The 20,860-nt window shown below is 39.8% G+C and overlaps 1 protein-coding gene across 1 annotated transcript in view; it reads right to left on the bottom strand.

Moving 5' to 3' along the window:
* TUBGCP3 (tubulin gamma complex associated protein 3) overlaps positions 1-20,860 on the bottom strand; it is a 103,709-nt gene that overhangs the window by 46,513 nt on the left and 36,336 nt on the right. The window contains exons 7-14 of the mRNA XM_042457700.1: positions 16,048-16,166; positions 12,805-12,930; positions 10,855-10,923; positions 8,033-8,165; positions 6,481-6,647; positions 4,494-4,604; positions 3,768-3,876; positions 357-546 (exon numbers count right to left, since the gene is read on the bottom strand). Of these exons, the coding sequence (XP_042313634.1) occupies positions 357-546; positions 3,768-3,876; positions 4,494-4,604; positions 6,481-6,647; positions 8,033-8,165; positions 10,855-10,923; positions 12,805-12,930; positions 16,048-16,166 (1,024 nt within the window). The remainder of the gene's footprint in view (positions 1-356; positions 547-3,767; positions 3,877-4,493; positions 4,605-6,480; positions 6,648-8,032; positions 8,166-10,854; positions 10,924-12,804; positions 12,931-16,047; positions 16,167-20,860) is intronic.

Below are 20,860 nucleotides of genomic sequence, written 5' to 3'. Positions count from 1 at the left end.
TCGAGTCACTTTGGAGGTATGGTATTTCAATGATGCATGCATCCTACGAGTCTGGAGGCTGCAGCAAAGCTGCACTCCAGTCCTTAGGACTGGAGTGTGGCTTTGGTGTGGCTTTTGGACTCTTAGGATGCATGCATCATTGAAATATCATACCTCCAAAGTGACTCGAAGCAGCTTTATTTTGGCCTGTCTGTAACAGGCCTAAGTCTACTTCTTCTCCAAATGCATCTGAGGAAGTAGACTGAAGTCTACGAAAGCTCATGCTGCCAACTTCTTTTTTTCAATTAGTCTCAAAAGTGCTATAAGATCTCTCTACATACTGACAATGAGTAAGATCACAAACTGTAATTACTTACTTAAGTAAGTCCATTAAGTGCCTAATGAAATCTCCTTGACCAAGAAGTAAGTAGCGCCTCATGGCCTGCATGTGCTCCAGTAAATTGTACTTTTTATTGAGAACATCCAGCAAGTATTTGCTGGTCTCAAAATATGCAGCATCTATTTTTCCCTGAAATGCATTTTCCAGATCTGTGAACATTTCAGCAGCTGTTATAAATAAAAACAAAAGCAGGAGTTACCAAGACTGGAAATGTGTTTTCTTCAATTCTGTTCCAAAATGCAGGGAAAATAAAATTAATAAGTTTAAGTACCCAATATGAGCTCTGTAAAATCAACATGGCACTTTCAAGTAATGTAATCATTGCTTTGTAAGCAAGAGAATGTATTTATTGGTGACTCATACAATAAATAAAATATGTTGGCAACATAAAGGCTATAGTAACTATTTCATATTCTTCAACTATCTGAAGAAATAGTTTATACTCAGTTTGAAACTGTCACATTGTTGTACATATAGACATGAAAAATCAATTAAGACTGCAATTCTCTGCACATTTTCTACAGTTAAGACAACAGGACTTAATTCCTAGTAACCATAAATAGTAACTGCATGCCAACATAAAGAACACATTCAAATCCAATATATGACACATTGAAAAGGAAACAGAAAACTATCCTATACTAAATCACTGGAATGCTGTTGCTTATGGCACCATACTACAGTCTGCCCTCCACGTTTGTGGAGGTTAGGGACACAAGACCCCCATAAAGGTGGAAATAACGTGAATATGCAGGCCTGTGGCACCCAGTCCTAGAGTCAGTGCAGGGGAAGCAATAGAGGGGGCCTCCCCCACCTTCTCCACTCCCCCACTTCCTTAGCCGGCTGCCTGCCTAGGGCTGCCAGGTAGTGGCTGGGCAAGTGAGGCAACAGAAGGGAGAAGGAGGAGTGTGCACATGCCCTTCCTGGCTGCTCCATTCCCTGGAGGAAAAGCCAAGGATGGAGAAGGAGGAGGAGATGAATGCACACACCCTTCCTTGCATCTCTGTCCTAGGCTTTTTTACCAGGGGAAAAACCCAGGATGGAGGAGGAGTAGGAGTGTGTGTGCGTCCTTTCCCAGCTGCTCCACCCTGGGCTTTTTCCTCAGGGGAAAAGTCCTGAATGGAGAATGAGGAGCGTGTGTGCACTCTTCCCGGCCATGGGGGGGGGGGGGTATGGCTGTCCTTCAAACACAGACAAAAATCTGCGAATGTTAAACCCACAAATGTGGAGGGCCAAATGTATACTAAAGTGACTTCTATGCAAGTATTTAGTTAGATACAAAAGAACTAGCAAAGATACATCTTTACCTATTGAGATATAATTTCTTCTTATTTGATGCCTGGCACATAAGCTACCTGGAACTGAGTTGCTGAGTTGTTGTTTTTTTAAGCCTAAGATCTCTTCATTCTACTAAGGAAAACAGCTGTACTGTTTGAATCAATGTCTATCCTTATGTAGAAGTCTACAAATTTTAGTCAAAAAATTCACCCGCAAAACCAGGGTCAAGTTAATCACGGGTCAAGTACTGCACCTTAACTCCTCTCAAAAAAAGGAAACATCCTGCTCTCTGAGAAGAGTCGCAAAACTGAGACCTTAGTTTGTCCTAAGATACTCTAAAAGAAGCACTGACCCCCTCTACTCTCTCCATAGTCATGCTACTTCTGGCTTTTTGAATTCCAGGGCATGAAAACAGCAGCAGTGGCAGCTCTTTGAAGTTTCCCCTCAAAGAAGTTCCAAGAGTAGAGGGGATTAGTGTTTTTTTTAGGTTCTCTCGTGATGGACTAAGTTCTTGCCTCTAGCCACTCTTCACAGAAGGAGATGGTTTCTTTTTTGAGAAGAGTTAAGGCTTACAGGTTGAGTCTTCCTTATCCAGTATTCTGTAATCCAAAATACCCCAAAAACCAAAGCTTTTTTCATGGGTGGTTCAGATAAGTGTGAGATCTTAGCTTTCTGATCGGTTCAATGTATACAAACTTTGTTTCTTGCACAAAATTATTAATTATAAAATTATTTTCAGGCTATGTGTATAAGGTCTATATGAAACATAAATTTAATTCTGTGTTTAGACTGGGGTCTCATCTCCAAGATATTGCATTATGTATGTATATGTATATACAGATATTCCCAAGTATTTCACATAAGGGAGACTCAGTTTGTACTTTAATTCATGCTTTTACATTCTTTTTTTTATGTGTGCACATTTTCTTAGCCCTGACAATGCCTAGTAGTCTCTACCACACATCACACAGCCACCATTTACCAGATACCAAATGCATCTGTGGAAGTACAGTACACTTAAGTCTACAAAAGCTCATGCTGCCAACTTCTTTCTTTCAGTTAGTCTCAAAATTGCTACAAGATCTCTCTACATACAAATACTATCATCTACCATAGTTTCTTCCTTATCCATCAAGCCTTTAGGGTGACACAAATAGTTCTAGACAATTTCTATTCAAGAGATTCGGTAGTGCATGTGTACAACTATAGGTCTGGATATGGCTGCAACCACTCTGAAAGACTTAGTGTAATCTACTCATGTAAAAGTCTAGAAATTTAGGTCAAAAAATTGACTCAAAAAAACTGAGTCGACTTATCCATGGGTCAATGTAGACAATGTATTTTAACTCTCATTTTTTAAAAAAGGAACCATCCCCTGGTGCAAGGAAAGAGTGTAATTTGTTCTAGAAGCACTGACTTCCCTCTGTTCTCTCATCCATCCAACTTTTAAAGTGAACACAAAGTTATGCTGGATTTTTTTTTAAGTTCTTTGGCATTGTTTTCCTTTGCTTCATCATTTAAATCCTTTGTTACATGCCCCTAAATTTTACCCTCAACTTATCCACAGGTCATATAAAAATCCATAATTTGCCCCAAAACCTGACCACGACTTATACATGAGGTCGACTTATAGTCAAGTATATACACGGTATGTTCAGTATAAATATCTGAGATCCTACACTGCAAAACCCACATGCTTGGATTTTGTACTTCATGGTATGGTTTCAGATAATTACGATTTGTAAAATCATCAAGATAAGAAACAAAGCTGCAGTGGTCCTGAAGTGGACCTTGATGCTTATCTCCTTATAACAAAATTTGGTACTTTATTACATTAGACTTTTTTAATGCATACTACTCTGTGTGTCTATGTACTTTCAAATCACCTGTCAACCTCTGGTGACCTCATGAACTTCATAGGGTTTTCTTAGGCAAGGAATACTCAGAGGTGGCACTGCCAGTTCCTTCTTCTGAAATATAGTCTACAGCACCTGGTATTCCTTGGCTGTCTCCCATCTAAGTACTAACCAGAGCTGACCTTGACCACATGTAGTCATGCATTAGCTTCCAAAATCAGACATGATACAGTAATACTATTCTAACTTCATACCATCCTTTGGAGAATCTGTAGATTTGGCCACAGCTATCATCTTTGAAGCTGGACTTTGGTCATGACAAACCTGATGCAAGAAGTTTATGGATTTTCCAATTAGGAGAACCTAAATATAAATGTAAGGCATTTTCAAAAGTTATTGTTAAAATATTTTACAAATAGGAGAAAAATGTTTTAAGCAAGTACTGTACATAGTTACTAAAGACAAAGCCTACAAATAAAAATAAGCACATACACTTGCTTAAGACTAGTACTGCTTACCATGGCACATCCCAAGACAGTCATTAAATCAATTCTTCATATCTAAAAGAATTGCAATATAATTTTACCACTCTAAACCACACATTTGAAATATTTTACTAAACCACAGTTGATGGAATACAAGATTGACTGACAGGTTAGAGACTCACATCATTTAACACAGCTATGATGTGAGTTCATAGCAGAAAAAGCACATGGGGCATCAAGCTCAGTTTAATAGTGAGGTTTTGATCATCATGAATAGCAAGGATAGTCTTGTCATTTATTATAAGCAAAGGCTATTTGTGTACTTTTTCACATGTCTGAGCTTTCCCTTTGCAGTAACATTACTATACAAACCAGGAGACAAGCTTGTGTTGAATGTAGTTACAGCACTGAGTGTGCTCTCTGAACTTGTATGTCAATTATAGAAATCACTGTAAAAGTCAAATATAATAAGAAAAAGGCAATTTTTCTCCATACCTTTCTTGAGTGATCCATTGTAATAAAAGAAGGAATCATTGATTTTCTCAATGTGTATTTATCATGCCACAACCGATCTGTTTTTACTGTGGGGTCTGAAGCTACAAAGAACTAGGAAAAAATATAATACTTTTTTTAAAAAAAGAAGCATAAATATTATGAGCATTCAATTAATTATTTTAACATATAAAAATATAAAAACAATATGCTATGTTTGGAAAACCTCCTCTGAATAAACCTTGCCACAAAAACCTCATGATACCATAAGTCCCAAACCACTTGAAGGCATACAACAACACCACTTTAATACTCACACAACATTTGGGTTTGCTTCCAAATTCCACACCTATCTTATCCCTTATGTAGATGTTCAGGTTCCACACCCCTACTTGGGAAAGCCTACCCAATATATTTGTTTTGGACCTGGTCCTCTTAGGGAAACAATAACAATAAATTGTGCAATCCCACAATCTATTGCCAATTGTAATAACAATAAATATTACATTTTACCTATGTAAGACAATGTCATTTACCATAAATTCTATAAGCCCAAGTTTAACTATTACATTTCAAAATGGCTGAACAATAAAAATTTTGAGACTCTCTCAACCGTCGTTATATTCTTCTAAAAAAACTATTAAATGTTTAGGAAAAAACTATTTTCAAGATAAAGGAAGTATTTCTCTTCAAGTTATATTCTAACTTTGAACATCTACACATAGTAGGTTGAAAGAAATGTAGTCAAACTTAGATGAGATGCACTGAAATCTAAGCGGTTTGAGTTAGTCTAGAGCAGTATGTGTTCTCTGGCTTTTCTTCATCATAATCACAATGGGTGTTTTTGAACCAGGAGCTACTTCATTACTTTACGGATACAATCTCCCTGATACCATGAACCCAACATTGCTTGAAAGGAGGGTTTGGATAATAGATTATTCCTATTGTAAATACATGTAGTATCTCCCAATTCAGATCTTTGTTTTATGTGGAGGCAAAGGATGAAGAAGCCAGAGACCAACTCTTCATATATTTGCCAAAACAGTGGTATCAGGAAAGATGGCAAGCCTTATCTGAACAGCCTCTAAAACTAGGTGTAATTTTTTAAAAAAAACATGAGTTAGTCAGGAATGCAACAGTAATTCTTTTTTAAAAAAAACTTACCCAGGAAAGTAAGTATAATACACATTTTTAAGTACCAGTGTCTAAAATTTATTACGGCAATTCCCCTTAGTAATTGGCACACAGCCATAATTGGAGTATTAATGAGAAAATATAATTTTAAAATAGATCAGACAATTCAATCATCTTTGGAAGTCCTAAAAGCTCCTATTTTGTAACCAGGGCAAAGTAACATGCAATTAATGTATTTAGAAAACATAGACTAGAAAATACAAAGAATGAGAAGAGCATTTTATAATTAATCCTGTGAAAAAGAGATCTTGGGAAGGGTGAAGGAAATCAAGGTCAAAACATAATTGCATTATAATTATTTTATTGATTCGCTTTACCTATTCAAGGTTCTTTGAGGGTTTTCTAAAAAAAACTATAGCCAATGCAGAGAGAACCGCAGGAGAAATGAGAAATCATGGTACAATCTAACTGATGAACAAATGCCAAGGCCTTCCAACCAACAAATAAAAAGGGTGATTTTCTTAGGAAGAAATTAAGAGCCTGTTTACAAAAGCAATCAGTATCCCAGAAGAGAAGTGCTGCAGTTTGATGGGGAAAAACACATTTGCCCTAATGTAATTAACCCCTCTTTTCCCCAAAAAAAAGCACTATATGAAAGGTTTATTACAAGGATTATATTTGATGGGGAAAAATTCAATATAACAGCACATTCTTGGGATTTTCACCCTAAGGATAAAGACAACTTGTGCGAATTTATTTTACCCATAAAAGTTCCACAAATGTTTGAGGAGAGGAGAAAATCTCTTAAATGTTGAAGCAGTAAATACACCGTGAAAAAAATCTTCATGTAACTCACTTCATGGTATGCGTCTTCCAGTTCACCATCATAAATCCAACGATAAAGAAAATTCAAGATAGGGTGCGATACTAGACCAAGAATATGCTGCACGAGGGATCTCATATAGGGGTCACCTGTTTTACTGTAGGCATGAACAGCTGATGCAAGTTCACCACCTTTTCTTCCTGGAGAAAGAAGAACTTCACAGTGAATTCTGTCTCCCCTAACTAAAACATCAGTACTTCATCTGTGAATTTGTCAAACACCAAATTTAATTCCAAAGCAGTTGTTGTATGAAGAGGTTTAACATGAAGGGAAACTGGATAATGATGGGTCAGAATACATGCAGCATTCCTAAGCCCTTAATCATGACCACAAGATTCACAAGATGTCCCTACTACTAGAACAATTTTGCCAGAGGAAAGTAAGCCAAAAGCTACCATTACAGAGCTCAGAAGCTCAGCTCACTACTTCCCAGAATATCAAATAAAGGCTACGGTTAAGTAATATTCCAATCCCTTCTTAACTTGCCTGTCTGTAGAGAGAGTTGTGGGAGGAAGCTCATCAAACTTTTCAAATAGGCCAATTTCTCAGTTTCCCTTGCCAGCAGCCATAATATATAGACAGATTCTTATGGTTAAGGCCAATAGGAAAAGGGCAGTAAGTGGACAATCCCACAACCTATTGGCAATCTCTTAAACTACAATTAAAGGATCAAGAGCACCCATTCATCAAGCACCCATCTTTACAATTTTGACCAAAAACTAGAACACTTACCCATCTACCACTAATATAGATAAACAGATATAATCTCAGATTTAAGATAGTTCACTTTAAAAGTCAGAAATGACATGAAGACACAACATTTTCAGCTACAAAGATAAATGGTATGTTTGAAAAATGCATTAGCTTTCTTGGATTCCACTGGCAATATATCTGAGTGCAAATGTCCTGCATTTTATCTAGTTCAGAGTTCTCTCACAATGCTATTGATTGGTTAACATCTAATGACCTAGGGTGCATCTACACTGTAGAAATAATACAGTTTGATACCAGTTTAAGTGTTGTACAGTGGTACCCTGGGATACGAATTGATCGCGTTACGAAATTTCCGGGATACGAAAAAGTTAGATTGGAAAAAACTGTTCCGGGATACGAAGGTTTTTTCGGGTTACGAAATTGTTTTCGGCGCGAAATTCAAACGCGCGGCTTGCCAGCGCTAACGGAAAGCCCTTTTCGGCTTGCGAAATGCATCGGGTTACGAACGCCGCGGCAGAACGAATTAATTTCGTAACCCGAGGGAGCACTGTAGCTCCATCCTAGAGAGTCCCAGAATCCTGGGATTTGTAGTTTTACAAAGCCTTCAAGCCTTCTCTGCCAGAGTGCTGATGCCTCAGAAAAGCAGCGATCACATATTTCTGTAGGCTAGAGCTATGGCAGTTAAAACAGTGTTGAACTTTATAATTTCTACAGTGTAGATGCACTCCTAGTGAGCAATTCCTGTAGTATCAGTACATTCTTGGCATAAATTTTCATCGAAGTTACAGCTGTAAATATTCTGCTGACATACCTTGACAGTGATCAACAAGTGCTGCAAGTGTCTTCAATCTTATTTTGGGGTCATATGTCCAAACTAAGAGACGTCGAAGGGTTAAACTGCTCTCAACCCCCAAATTTACACCTTGATCATCTTCTACCTGCAACTAAGAATAAACAAACAAACAAATTAAACAAATTCAGGGCAATCCTATATACGCTTATGTAGAAGCTCCACTGAACTCAATGGGGTTTACTTCTCAAAAAGCAGATAGAGAATGCCATCATCAGCTAAAAATGAAAGCATCCATACTTTCCTCTAATATGGGCACTGCTTTTTAATCTTAAATATGTTAATGGCTAGTAAGTTTAGCATGATGTTTTAGAGCAATATTATAGATGGAATTCTGGAAAACATATAAAGAACAAGCACCAATTCAAAACATTTTACTTTTAAAAGAAATTAGAAAGACATATATAAAGTGCTATGTAACAGAAATAATGTAAAGAAATAATCATATATAACTCCTATAAATTTTCATGATAAAATGGTTTTAATAGTTATATAAAAGCAAAATGCTTTTTAAGTCACTTCCCATTTTCTGTTTGTTAAACACTAGGAAAAGGAAGGCTTGCATATACCGTATTTTCCGGCGTATAAGACAACTGGGCATATAAGACGACCCCCAACTTTTCCAGTTAAAATATAGAGTTTGGGATATACTCGCCGTATAAGACTACCCCTTTTCCAATGCACACCAAATAATTTTTTTAAAAACATCAGATTTGATTTCAATATGGTAATTTTAATTCAAAGGCTTATGACATGCAGATATTTAGCAGGAAAACGTATTGTATACAAAGCCTGCTTTGATTGGTCAGCTCTCCCTACCTGCCCAGCCCTCCCTGTCTCCAAGACTATCAGAGCAGTATTGCAAACACGGCTCTTTTTTCCATACCCTGGGCTTCCCGGACACCTGCAGCTTGCTCCGCCCTTCAGTTACATATGCGGCGACTGCAGATTCTCCAGTCCGGCTCAGAAGTTTCTGCACCTGCCCTATAAGATGACACCCGGCGTATAAGACGACCCTCGACTTTTGAGAAGATTTTCCTGGGTTAAAAAGTAGTCTTATACACCAGAAAATACAGTAAACTGTACTAGCACACAGACATTCCCTCAGCCTACCTACCTACCTATGCACAACAATATTAACACAGTGGGCCCTTGCTTTATGTAGAGGATCCATTCCAGACGTCCCCCCGCATAAAGCAAAAAATGCGTAAGCTTGAGCCCCATTATATCCAATGGGGCTCATGCTTGCTGCGCGGCCACGCACGCCCCCGCAGCCATGTGCGCCATTCATGAGCCCCATTGGATATATGCTGAAAGCTACCTATAAGGAGCCTGCATATGGTGCGGGCTCACTGTAATTTATTGTTAACTACAACAGGTGCAGGAAACTGTTGAATGGTAAGGGGACTCATCAGCTGTCTAGATCTTGAATTTTAAAAAATCTCAACTCCCCCCCCCCCCCAAAGGCCCTGTAATCTAAGCAGTGTATGGGGCCCTAGGGTTGGTGTCATCTGGTGAAGTAACTCATGGTATCACCACCCCCACTGACCTCCTCCCATACCACATCATACAGAATCCTTAGTAATTTTTTGTCCTAATAATTCCCATCTATCACTGAACTATAGTTGTGACATAAGCAATAGTTGTGACATAAGCAACTAGCAAAATTAAAATTATGTCTTTAAACTACAATATTATAAACACAGCCTAAATGTACTTATATGTAGTTTCATGTTTCCTGTGGTTAAAGTGAAAATTTGTGCACTGACCCAATGTCGAAGTGCCTGCCTCTCCCCTTCCCAGGCCATCTCTTCCAGCATGGATGAAGCCTTCAAATGGAAGGGCCAAGAAAGATATGCTCCAGAGGCAACAAAGGAAATGGGGAGCCAGTGCTTGTGCAAGGGGAAGGGACTCTGGGGCTCTCCTTAATACTAAACTACATTTTTCTCCAAAAGGTGATGCTCTTTAGGATAACAAAAATAAATTGTGTTAAAGCCTTTAAAAAACATCAGCAACTTGTAAAAAAAACCCTGATAAAAGCTAGCAGCTCTGATGAAATTAATCCTCCTTCCCTCCATCTCTCTCACTCCCAGGCTTGCTGGTTCTCTGCTGGTACTGCCTCCTTCACCTCCCCTTATAAATCACCTGCAAACCTTTGGACAGAGAGGCTGATAAACAGTGAGCTGGAATAAAAACCAAGCTTAAATCTACATGTTGCTTCTCACAAAGTCCCCTTGAAAGTCCCAAAGCATCTCTTTTCTCCCCCATTCAGCTCCAGTCCCCTTCACTTTCCCCCTGCCTTCCAGTGAGAGAGACGCTCTCCTTGCTCACTGAAGTGACTGCATAGAAGAAGAGTGCCTTCTTTACCCATTGAGCTATCCTTCCCCACGTTCCTTGGATGTTTGAAAGGGTAGGGGGGCAGCAAACTTTACAGTGGGTCCTTGGTATCCGCTGAGGTTTGGTTCCAGGACCCTCCATGGATCACAGAATCCGTGGATGCTCAAGTCCCATTAAATACAATGGTGTAGTAAAATGTTGTCCTTTATATAAAATAGTATAATGAAGGTTTGCTTTTTGGAAGTTATATATTTTAAAATTATTTTCAAACCGTGGATGCTTGAATTTGTGGATTAAAAAAACCATGGATATGTAAGGCTGACTGTACTACTGTTTGCTTTCTTGTAGGTAACTGTGATTTATCATGGAACAGTTCCTATGAACAATGGGTTTAAGGGCATATTTTGTTAACTTGGTGGAGTCAAGCAAGAAAAAGATTTATTTACCTGTGAATGTAAAACAGATAATAACCTGTAGTATTCTTTGAGTTCCTGATTTAAGGCAGCACAAAAACTCTATAAGACAAGAACAACAGGTGTCAATGCAGTTCATTCACACCAACGCCAGTCCAGAAGGCCTGGCTCGTAGGCAAGGAACTGATTTCGAATCTTTGAACATCCTCACAGCAAGTCAGGTTTTGAAAATCCACAAGCCTACAAAAGCACTGTAGTCTGCAGGCTAGGCTTCAGTTCAGAAGAGGAAAACAGTGTAAAGACCCATTGAACACAACAGATTGTGTCTAGTAAACAAAAGCGTCTTGAAGAATCAGAATAACATTTGCTTTTTATCTAAGTGATAACTAGACTTATGCATTAAAGAAATGCAAAAATGATGTCTTCATGAACAAAATAAAATGGCACAAAGTCATCAAATGCAAAAAAACTAGCAGGCTGAACTTAAGCAAAAGCTTTAAAACTGGTTCACACTTTAAAAAAAAACAGTTTGACAGCTGCATTGCAAAGTCACAACATTCAAATAACAGAAAACAGAGCAATTGAAATTTTCTGATTTAAACCCAATGCCAAACTACAATCTTTAGAAGACTGGGCCTGAGGGTGGGGTGGGGGAAAATTGTAGTTCATGGATTACAAAGAAGTGGAAATGGAGTCCAAAAATAGCTCTCCTTGACATTTCTCCTTCTCCCTAGTCTATTGCTGCAAGATCAGTGGTGAGTTCCACTTCACACGTTACCATAGAAGCAAAAGAAAGCAGAAGTACAAGTCTCTTACTATTTCTCCTTTCTACACACCTCTGCAACATGTGAACTAGCCCCTGTATACTGCACTTAACATTGTCCAGAACATCTGCTGCCCACAGCACAGTAATGAAAATGGGATTCAAAGAGAACATCTCACTGGGTAATAGTTAAGAATTTTAAAACACTAGATGCAAATCCACACTGTTAGATGAACAAGTACTTTTTACAATCAACATTTCTTTAGTACATATAATAGTTTGAGGAAAACTGGTTTTTGTGTTTGTTGAGTTGTTTTGGTTATTAAGAGGTGACAATTCACTAAGCGACATATATACAGACAATGTTTTTTCCCATTTTGGGGAAGGCAGCAAAGCAGATCAATGGCTCACTGCCTCAAGTACAAACAAATGTCTACTTTTTAACCTGTGGGTGGCGAGTATGGATGTCTTAAGAAGTTGAAATTTCCCTTACAGGTATCAGAGGGGCAGAGATGTACATTAAGAATACAGCAAGACCATCTTGGATCAGACTAAACATCAATGTAGTCCAATGTTGTGTTCAAACAGTGGCTAACCAGTTGCCTACAGTTAGCCCACCAGCATGACATAAAGGCAACTGCATGCTCCATCTTGTGTTCTGCAACTCTTATACAAAGGCATGCTTCACAAGGCAGGAGCTTGCTTGCTTGCTTGCTTGCTTGCTTATTTATTTATTTATTTATATCCCACCTTTCTCCCAAAGTCGGACCCAAGACGGCTAACATATAAGCTTAGTTGGCAGCACAGCCCTACTTCAATTTTGCCAGGTGGAAGTTCCTGCACAAACATTACAATATAAGAGGGCTTTAGTTTAGTAGCAAATAATATCAGTATCAGGTAGAGGTAGGACAGGAAATGCTCTAAACTACCTGATGCTCTAAACCAAAATTGAAGCTTTACTGTGCATGTGCACATATCTGCCCAAACATACCATAATGTTATTGATGGAATTTTCTTTACATTTAAAAAACTGATTATTGGTTTGATATTTCCAGTTACAAAGAAGGGAAAGAGAACATGGTTTAGCAAATTGAATCACAGTGAGCACTGTGGCATCCCCTGTAGTCAAAATGACAGATTACCTCTCATATCAAGGGACATGGAGTACCAGTAACAGAACCAAGCAGAACATCAAAGACTTCTGGAATTTGCTCACATACCTGACCCACCAGCCCAAATGCACGATCCATGCTCCTCTGGTCAGTGTACTTTCTTATTTTATTATGCAACCATCCTAACTCTGCAAGCCGGCTTGTAGTGTCTCTGAGAGACTTGGAGAGGCTCACCTAAAGTATTAAAAGACAAACTTAATTGTTACACTTGGACTGAAAACTAAGCTATACCATAATCTAATTGTCTCCTGTAACCTGGAAAAGTGCTGGTCATTCAGTACAGTTCCACCATAATCTGTTTTATCTCACAGGACCTCATGAAAATGTGTAGCATTTTCATGAGGAGATGAAGTGAACAGGGAAGTCTGCTTCCACCTGACCAGTTGTATATGCCCAAATCTTAACATTTCCTGTTATAATAAGTCTTATATATGTGTCAGAAAAGTTAGGCCCTCTACAGACCGGCAAAATATCCTGCCGTGAGGGCAGAGTGGGGGTGTGCCGACCACCTGTCACCCTCCCCCATGCTGGCGTCATGCCGCTGTCTCGCCCCCCGACCAACCAAACATCAGATGGTGTCATGCTGTGCCAAAGAGCTGCAGAAAAGTTGCGGCAGTAGCTAGTGCACTGTTTCCATCACAGAACTGCCAGGTTAGGGGCATGGCATGGAGTTGCTGCGTCCGCAACCCAGGGCTTCCAAGGGCAGCAGGGTGGCACCTTTTAGCAACAGTGTGGCGAGCCCCTTAGTAGCCTAAAATGTTACTCTACCATCTTTCCAAGAGTTACGGGGCAGGAGAAGCCAACTATTTGGAAACTCCAGTTGGTTCAAAATGCTGCAATCAGAATGTTCACTGGGCCTAGTTATAAGAAGCATATAACTTCCTTGTTGAAACAGCTTCACTGGCTACCAGTTCATTACTGGGCACAATTCAAAGTTCTGGTAATGAGCTATAAGGTGCTATAAGGCTTGGGTCTATATGAAAGATTATGTGATATGAACCTGCCAAAGCTCTTAAGATCTTCAGGAGGCGGCTTTCTCTGGGTTCCACCATCATCAAAGGCTTGCTTGGTGAGGACATGACAGAGAGTGCTCTCAGTGCCTACTCTCATCCTCTGGAATATTCTTCCACGGGAGCCTATTGCCCCCCTCACTGCTTTCCTTCTCCCAGCAATGTTTCTGTTTAAGAAGGCATTTAATATATATGTAGGGGGCTTTTTGATTGGCTTTTTTTTCTTTTGCATTTATCTTTTAAACTTTTGGTTGTTTTTTAAATGGGGGTAATGTATTTTATGAGGTGATTTTAATTTTAATTTTATTATAAATTTCTTTTTAATTTACTGTTTCTGAAAGCCACTTTTGGTCCCACTCTGGGGGAGAGGTGGCATATAAGTAAAGCAAATACATACTTACATACAAGAGTATGTGTGTCAGTACTTCATCATCTTTATTTATAACCCATCATTCCCCCAAAACCAAGACGAAATTTTGAAATTAAAAATCCCGTCACTTGGTTTCTATGATGGGCATACAGGAAAGAGCTTGCCTTTATCCACATCAATCTCAGAAACAAAGTGGCCTGCCACAGGGAGGATGGATCTTGGAAAGAAAGCGTGGAAGCCACAAAGACTGGAAAGAGGGAAAGTAATGAGCCCCCCCTCCTGTGCCTACCTTCTTATTTACCTGGATGGAATTCCTTGTTACATATGGCAACTGGGTAAATAATGAAATACAAGCAGGAACGGGATCTATACATGTGTGTTGATCTTTTCCTTTCTGTTGTTACTTCCAGACAGCATTTCCAAAGGCTCTGTCTCTTTCAGAATGCCTTTCAGAGAATACACCTGTGGCTTAAAATTATTCTGTGGTATTTTGCTTTTGGTTACCTAGGTAACTGCATGTTATGTAGGTAGGTAGGTAATTAGATAAGTAACTAGATAATAGGTAGGTAGGTAGATAGATACAGTAGGTTTGTATGTAAGTAGGTAGCTGCTGATGGAAGGAATGTCTCCCTTAAATCTGCCTAGTCTCCTACTCCATCTTGCAAACTAGAAATATGTAGAAATAGGCAATTTATGAGGGTCCAGGGGAGATTCTGCCCTACCCCTAGGCATTCTGAGAGAGAGTTGGTCAGATCCACTCCAGCTCCACACTCTGAAATAAATACTTTTCACACGCATCCCAAACTGGCAAGAAGCCTCTCAGGGGCATAATTTATCATTTAAATATACTCTATTCACCAGGTCTGTTTCAGACAGTAAAAGCAGTTATTCAAATCAGGTGGTGACTGGTCCCTTTCCATTTGGAAAAGGTTTCTAAAACCTAAATAGGCCTTGGCAGAGTTACATTTAAGTGGCAATCTCAATGCTCCAGGAGTTTTCTGGGATGCAAATAATATTCTTTTTTGGGGGGGTGGGATTTTTTTTAGAGTAAGGGGGCACCAGGGAAGATGGAGGGGGTCACATACATTACACAAGCCTCATTTTCCCCATCCATCTTTATCTTACCCTTCTCATTTTGGAACTTTACATCTAAGTCTGTACAAATGGCCTGCAGCCATGGAAGTTACTTAAAGTATCAAGTAATCCCATACAAAAAGATGAGGTTCATTGTCGGAGTTTTTTGTCTGTCACTCTTTGTCTGTGGATGTTCAGTAGGTAAATACTGTAGAAAGAATATCTTCATGTGGCTGTTGTGGTGCAGTGGCTCAGCCTCTTCCCAAGGGAGAGACACCTTTGTTGCTATCATTTACAGTGCCAAGTAGCTCTTGATGGGAAACCTGACTAAATTTGCTGTAGGGTTTTTTGGGACGGGACACAGGGAGTAGTTAAGAGATGTTGTACATAATATGGTTTTCATAGTATTTTTAAATACTGTCTTGAGATCTATTTTTTACATCTTTTGACATTAAGCTGTGCACACTAGGATTTCTCTCTCATACTCTTGACACATTTTGGACTATAACTTTCACTAACCTCACTAACAGAGATGGTGGGAGTTGTAGTCCAAAGTATCCATAGGGCAGTGGTTGGAGAAGGCTAGTGTATATAGTGCACTTTTGATTTGTATGTTATTTTTAATGGTGCATTGTTTTTATTACAATCACCCTGAATGACAGTAATGACAGAAAGGGGTTATTAAATTTAAAAATGAAAATAAATAAGAAATGATAAGAAATCAAAGATAGTCTTCACTAAAACGAGAAACAGAACGATTGTAGATATTGAAATTCACACTTTCTTGCTGTGTGCTGTCAGGTATATAAACCACGTGCAAAGATCACTATACTGTACCTTTCCATCGACTTTGTAACAGTTTTCTGAATTGGACATTTTAATGGTTTTGCCATCTATTCCCTGGAAGACGTATAAAATATCCCTCACAAGATAGGCTTCAGTTATTTCAACAGAGCCTAAAGAGAGAAAAATGGATTAAGTTACTTCCTGGATATTTGAGAGCCATTTTTGTCACTTTCACAGCCTGAACTTAATCATTAGACAATGACACTTGTCATGCCGGGTTTAATGATCCTCACTCCATAGCATAGGACTTCAGTCAGAAAATCAGCTAGCAACAGCAGCACAACTCACAACAGAATAATTAACTATGAAAGTCTAAAACCAAATCAGTAACTCAGAGAAAGTAATATTTAGAGTTCGCAAATAATTCTTGCTATTTTTAGGAAACTAGCAAGGAGCCCTGGTGGCGCAATGGTTAAGTGCCAGTACTGCAGCCACTCACTCACAAACCACAAGGTGTGAGTTCAATCCCAGCCAGGGGTTTAGGGTCAACTCAGTCTAGCATCCTTCCTAGGTCACTAAAATGAGTACCCAGCTTGTGGAGGCAATTAGCTCACAGTTGTAAAACCACTTGGAGACTGCTTAGTGCGGTATGAAGCAGTATATAAATGAAACTGCTATTGCTAAATACACTCCATGTTTTCTAAATATACCAACTCTCTTTGTTATAATGTTGAGCCAATATTAATCACTTGTAGGGTCCTGAAGTTGGGATGCTTCCACATACATATCTGCTCAACTGGGACAACTGTATTAGGGTTCAGATCAGCACAATCAATATCTTCATGAAAGAGATTTCTTAGGGCAGCCTTTGCAAGAAACCGTTTATACCACTTGTACAACTATTTTCTATGACTGACTTTTTCCTTACAGATTTCTCACAATTTTTTGGTCAAACAGAACCTGTCAAATCATCTACATTGTGCTTGACATCTTAATTAAGGACATTCCTTAATTTTTCTGTTTGTTGTTCTTCCCTCTTACAGGGAGCTTTTTTTTTTCTTTCTTGAGCACATTTACATTTGTTTAAAGTTTTAAAGTGATAGGTTGAGTCCTAGCATACATTAAGGAAAGTTTCTCATTGTCTCCTCAGCCCACAGCATCTTCTGAAAAAGTTCCATCAGGGAGGGTACCTTCTTGACTCTGAATGAAATGAGGAGAAATTGCTCAATATCAAATTGGGTTCAGCCCAATCTGAGGCAGTTCTCTCTACCCTTCAGCTCCATCCCACACTGTATAAAATGAGGCAACAAGAGATTATAGGAAACTTTTCTTTTGTGAGCTTCTTTAAGTTCCGTCACAACCAGACCAGTAAGCTTAAATATCCTGGTCAACAAGGTAACTCAAAGAAGATTAGAACTAAAATTTATATGTTTCTTTCCTTAAAGGGGGGGGGTACAACTCAACAACAGATACACTGCAGAATTTGGTAACACTTAACATATTCCAAATTTATGAAGAGAAAAAGACAAGACTTAGACAAAAAGACAAAGCCTCCTTTCCATGAAGACAGAGGAAAGTCACTGTTCAAAATTTGCTGACTCACATGTCCTACTGTGGTCAATGCTTCAAATTACAGTTTCAGAATAATAACGCTGGAAAATAAACATATAGCCTTTTTACTTTAAGCTGAAGGTGGGGATGTTTGGCATAAGAAGGACTGCTGACCACAGGGAAAGTCAACTGAGGACCACAAGCAATTGTGCACAGAGCCAAAGACAAAAATGGCACAAGTATAGAATGCGTATGACGGCAAGCTATGCATGCTTCTGCTCTTTATTACATATGAAATTACACTGCAGATGACTTTACACTGACAACTGCATGCATCCGCAAAGCCCCCATACCATGTCTAAGCAAAAAAAAGGATGGCTTTCACTCTACCTCTTTTCCTTTTACCTGAACACTTTATAAATGCTCTTTCAGTATCAGATCTTAGCATTTTTCTTCATGCTTTCAGATAGAAGACAGCTGATAATTCTTCAGCTGATCCTTTTTCTAAAGGACACTACAAAAGGTTACACATACACACCTGATTTCAGTCTGGTTTTAATGAGATAGGGAGCCTGCACCTGCACCTTTTCTTGCCGGGTTGGGGTCAGGGCAGCCTCACCGGCAGCCCAGAGGCCCCAACCCGGCACTTTTTGGGACCATGTCATCTGAACGCCCCACCTTCTCTGTGGTCCCGAAAAGGGGTGTCCTTGGGGCTTCATGCCCCAGGACACCCTGACGGGCGCAGCCATGGGAGAAAAGAGCCACCTGGCCCCTTTCTCCCATGGCTTCGTTCCCACAGCTATCTGGTTGCCAAGGGAATGAAGCTTACGGTGCCCCAACAAAAAGGAGCTGCCTAGAGCAGCTCCTTTGTTGCGGCACCACAACCAGGAAGTGGTGCCATCATGCCACTTCCTGTGCACCACGTTTGGGCACTCAGCAGCAGTATCGGTATCATGGCAGCACCCATGTAGATGACGCTGCCTCCATGTAATCCTATTAACCATTATTCCAACATAGCACTTCACTCTATAAGGCCCTCTTAAATGCATCAACATTCTTAAAAACTAATTCTGGATTATCAGAGGAATTTCCATGGTAGAAGTCCCAAATTTCTACAATGTGGATTTACGAATCAAAGAACATCAGATATTTGTTTTTATGTCCCCGCAGTCCTTGAAAGACTCAATATTTATAAAATGTAGAAAACCCATCTGCTTTCTTTATAAACAGTGTTTAATTTGGAATATGAATTTTATTTAGTAGCAGCTACATAATATAATGACAAAATACATCTGCTCCTTCTGTTACATCTGCCAACCAGAATGAGTAAATGTTTTTTACTGGCACAACATAAAAACAATCAATTAAGAAATGGAGATGGCTTTTTTTCTATAGGCCATTTCTAACCAAGGTTTTCTCAATTTCAAACCGTATCAGTGCCATCATAACATCAACTGGGTTTTAAGGATGAAGATGCCTAAAAATAGAGGGATTCCATTACATTGTCAAACTGTGAAAAGGCATAAAAATGTTTTAGGCAAGATAGAGTCTCCTGAAAGTTACTGAGAAAACAGTATTTTATAAGGTCATTCATAAACCATTTTAGGAGACAAACTTTCCTTCTAAATGGAAAAATGCATCAGCAATTTGATTAATGCAAGAATAGTCTATGATGGAAGTCTCAAAGATGGCAACCCAATGTACTATCTACTTTTTCACTCAGGTTTTATTGTAGTTATTTTATACCAGGCACCTTCAACGGTTGCTCTTAAATATGCTGTGCCATTTAATTGGCAAAAATTCCTCTTTATTTTATAGCTGCTTCAAAACTTCAGCTTAGCTTTTCATAGTGCTCCTGAGTTCTATCCGTATAATATGATATTGCGCCTGATTTCTATCAATGTGATTAAACTCACAAATTTGGTACTTTAACCAATGCATACCCCAGTATTCCAGGGCATCTGCAACACTGCAGTGAAACAGACAGGGCAAATAAAGCAGCTTCCAACTGCTTTGAAGGTGGGGCATTCAGATGACACACGCCTCCAAAGCTGTCGGAAACTAGACTGAAGCCGAGTTCTGGGGCTAATATTCAGAGCAAAGAGAACCCGAGATAGTTTGGCCTGCATATGAATGCCCCAACACGAGTGCAGGGCTGCGGCAAAGCAAAGAAATGCAGCAAAGCAAAGATACTGGCCAACTCTGCCCTATCATGGACGGACCATTTCCTGGTTGCGGCTCGAATCAAGGCTTCTACCCAAATCCCCCTGGGGGTGGAGGACCTATTAGGATGGTCCACCCTCGAAGGCTGATAGAACCCAAAAGGTTACAAGAAGCCCTAGAGGGCAATATGGTTGGAACTGACGGCGACTCTGTTGATGCCCTGACTAACATCTGGGACAGAGGTCTCTCCAGGGCTATACACAGTATCGCTCCCAAGTATCCTTTCTGGCCTGCTTCCAACAAACAACCCGGGTACATGGAAGATCTCAGGGAAAGGAAGCGGGCCGTGCAATGACTAGAGCGCAACTGGCGAAGACACCAGCACTTAAGACGACAAGACACTCCTTGAGTCTCTTTTGAAGGCTTACGGAGTGGCAATAAGTGCAGCAAAACATTCGTTTTATGCTGCACGTATTGCGTCTGCGGAGTCGTGTCCGGCAGAGCTGTTCAGGGTAGTGAGGGAGCTGACACAACTGCCCCCCTCCCTGAACCCTATTTTAGAACCATCTAAAGCCTGCTGCGACAAATTTAACAACTTCTTCGCGGATAAAATCTCTCGGCTAAGGGCTGATCTCGACGCCAGTATTTCTTCAGATCCTATAAGAGAGGCTTCCAGAGCTTCCGTGGACTCCATTAAACTGGATCACTGAGTTTGTGAGTACCGAGGAAGTGGACAAGATTCTCCGAAGTTTTAGGAAGACAACATGCTCTTTCGATCCCTGTCCTTCATGGCTGGCAGCCCAGGAGGGAACGGTGGTAACTTCTATGTTATGCCATATAATTAATTCATCCTTCAGGGAGGGGCGTTTTCCATCTAGCTTAAAATCAGCAGTAGTAAAACCTCTACTAAAAAAGCCCTCCCTGGACCCCCTGATTCGGAATAACTATCGGCCTGTGTCACTGCTGCCTTTTCTGGGGAAGGTGATCGAGAGAGCAGTTGCTTTCCACCTTCAGGGGATCTTGGAAGAAACAGATTTTCTAGACCCATTTCAAACCAGCTTCCAGGCAGGCGATGGAGTTGAGACTGCCATGGTTGCCTTAGTCGATCTCCGTCTGGGCATGGACAGGGGAAGCGTGTCCCTGTTAGTGC

The sequence above is a fragment of the Sceloporus undulatus genome, chromosome 3, assembly GCF_019175285.1.
Source record: "Sceloporus undulatus isolate JIND9_A2432 ecotype Alabama chromosome 3, SceUnd_v1.1, whole genome shotgun sequence".
Taxonomy (NCBI): domain Eukaryota; kingdom Metazoa; phylum Chordata; class Lepidosauria; order Squamata; family Phrynosomatidae; genus Sceloporus; species Sceloporus undulatus.
The sequence above is the reverse complement of the archived record's forward strand: the minus strand, read 5'-3'. Positions and strand labels throughout refer to the sequence as shown.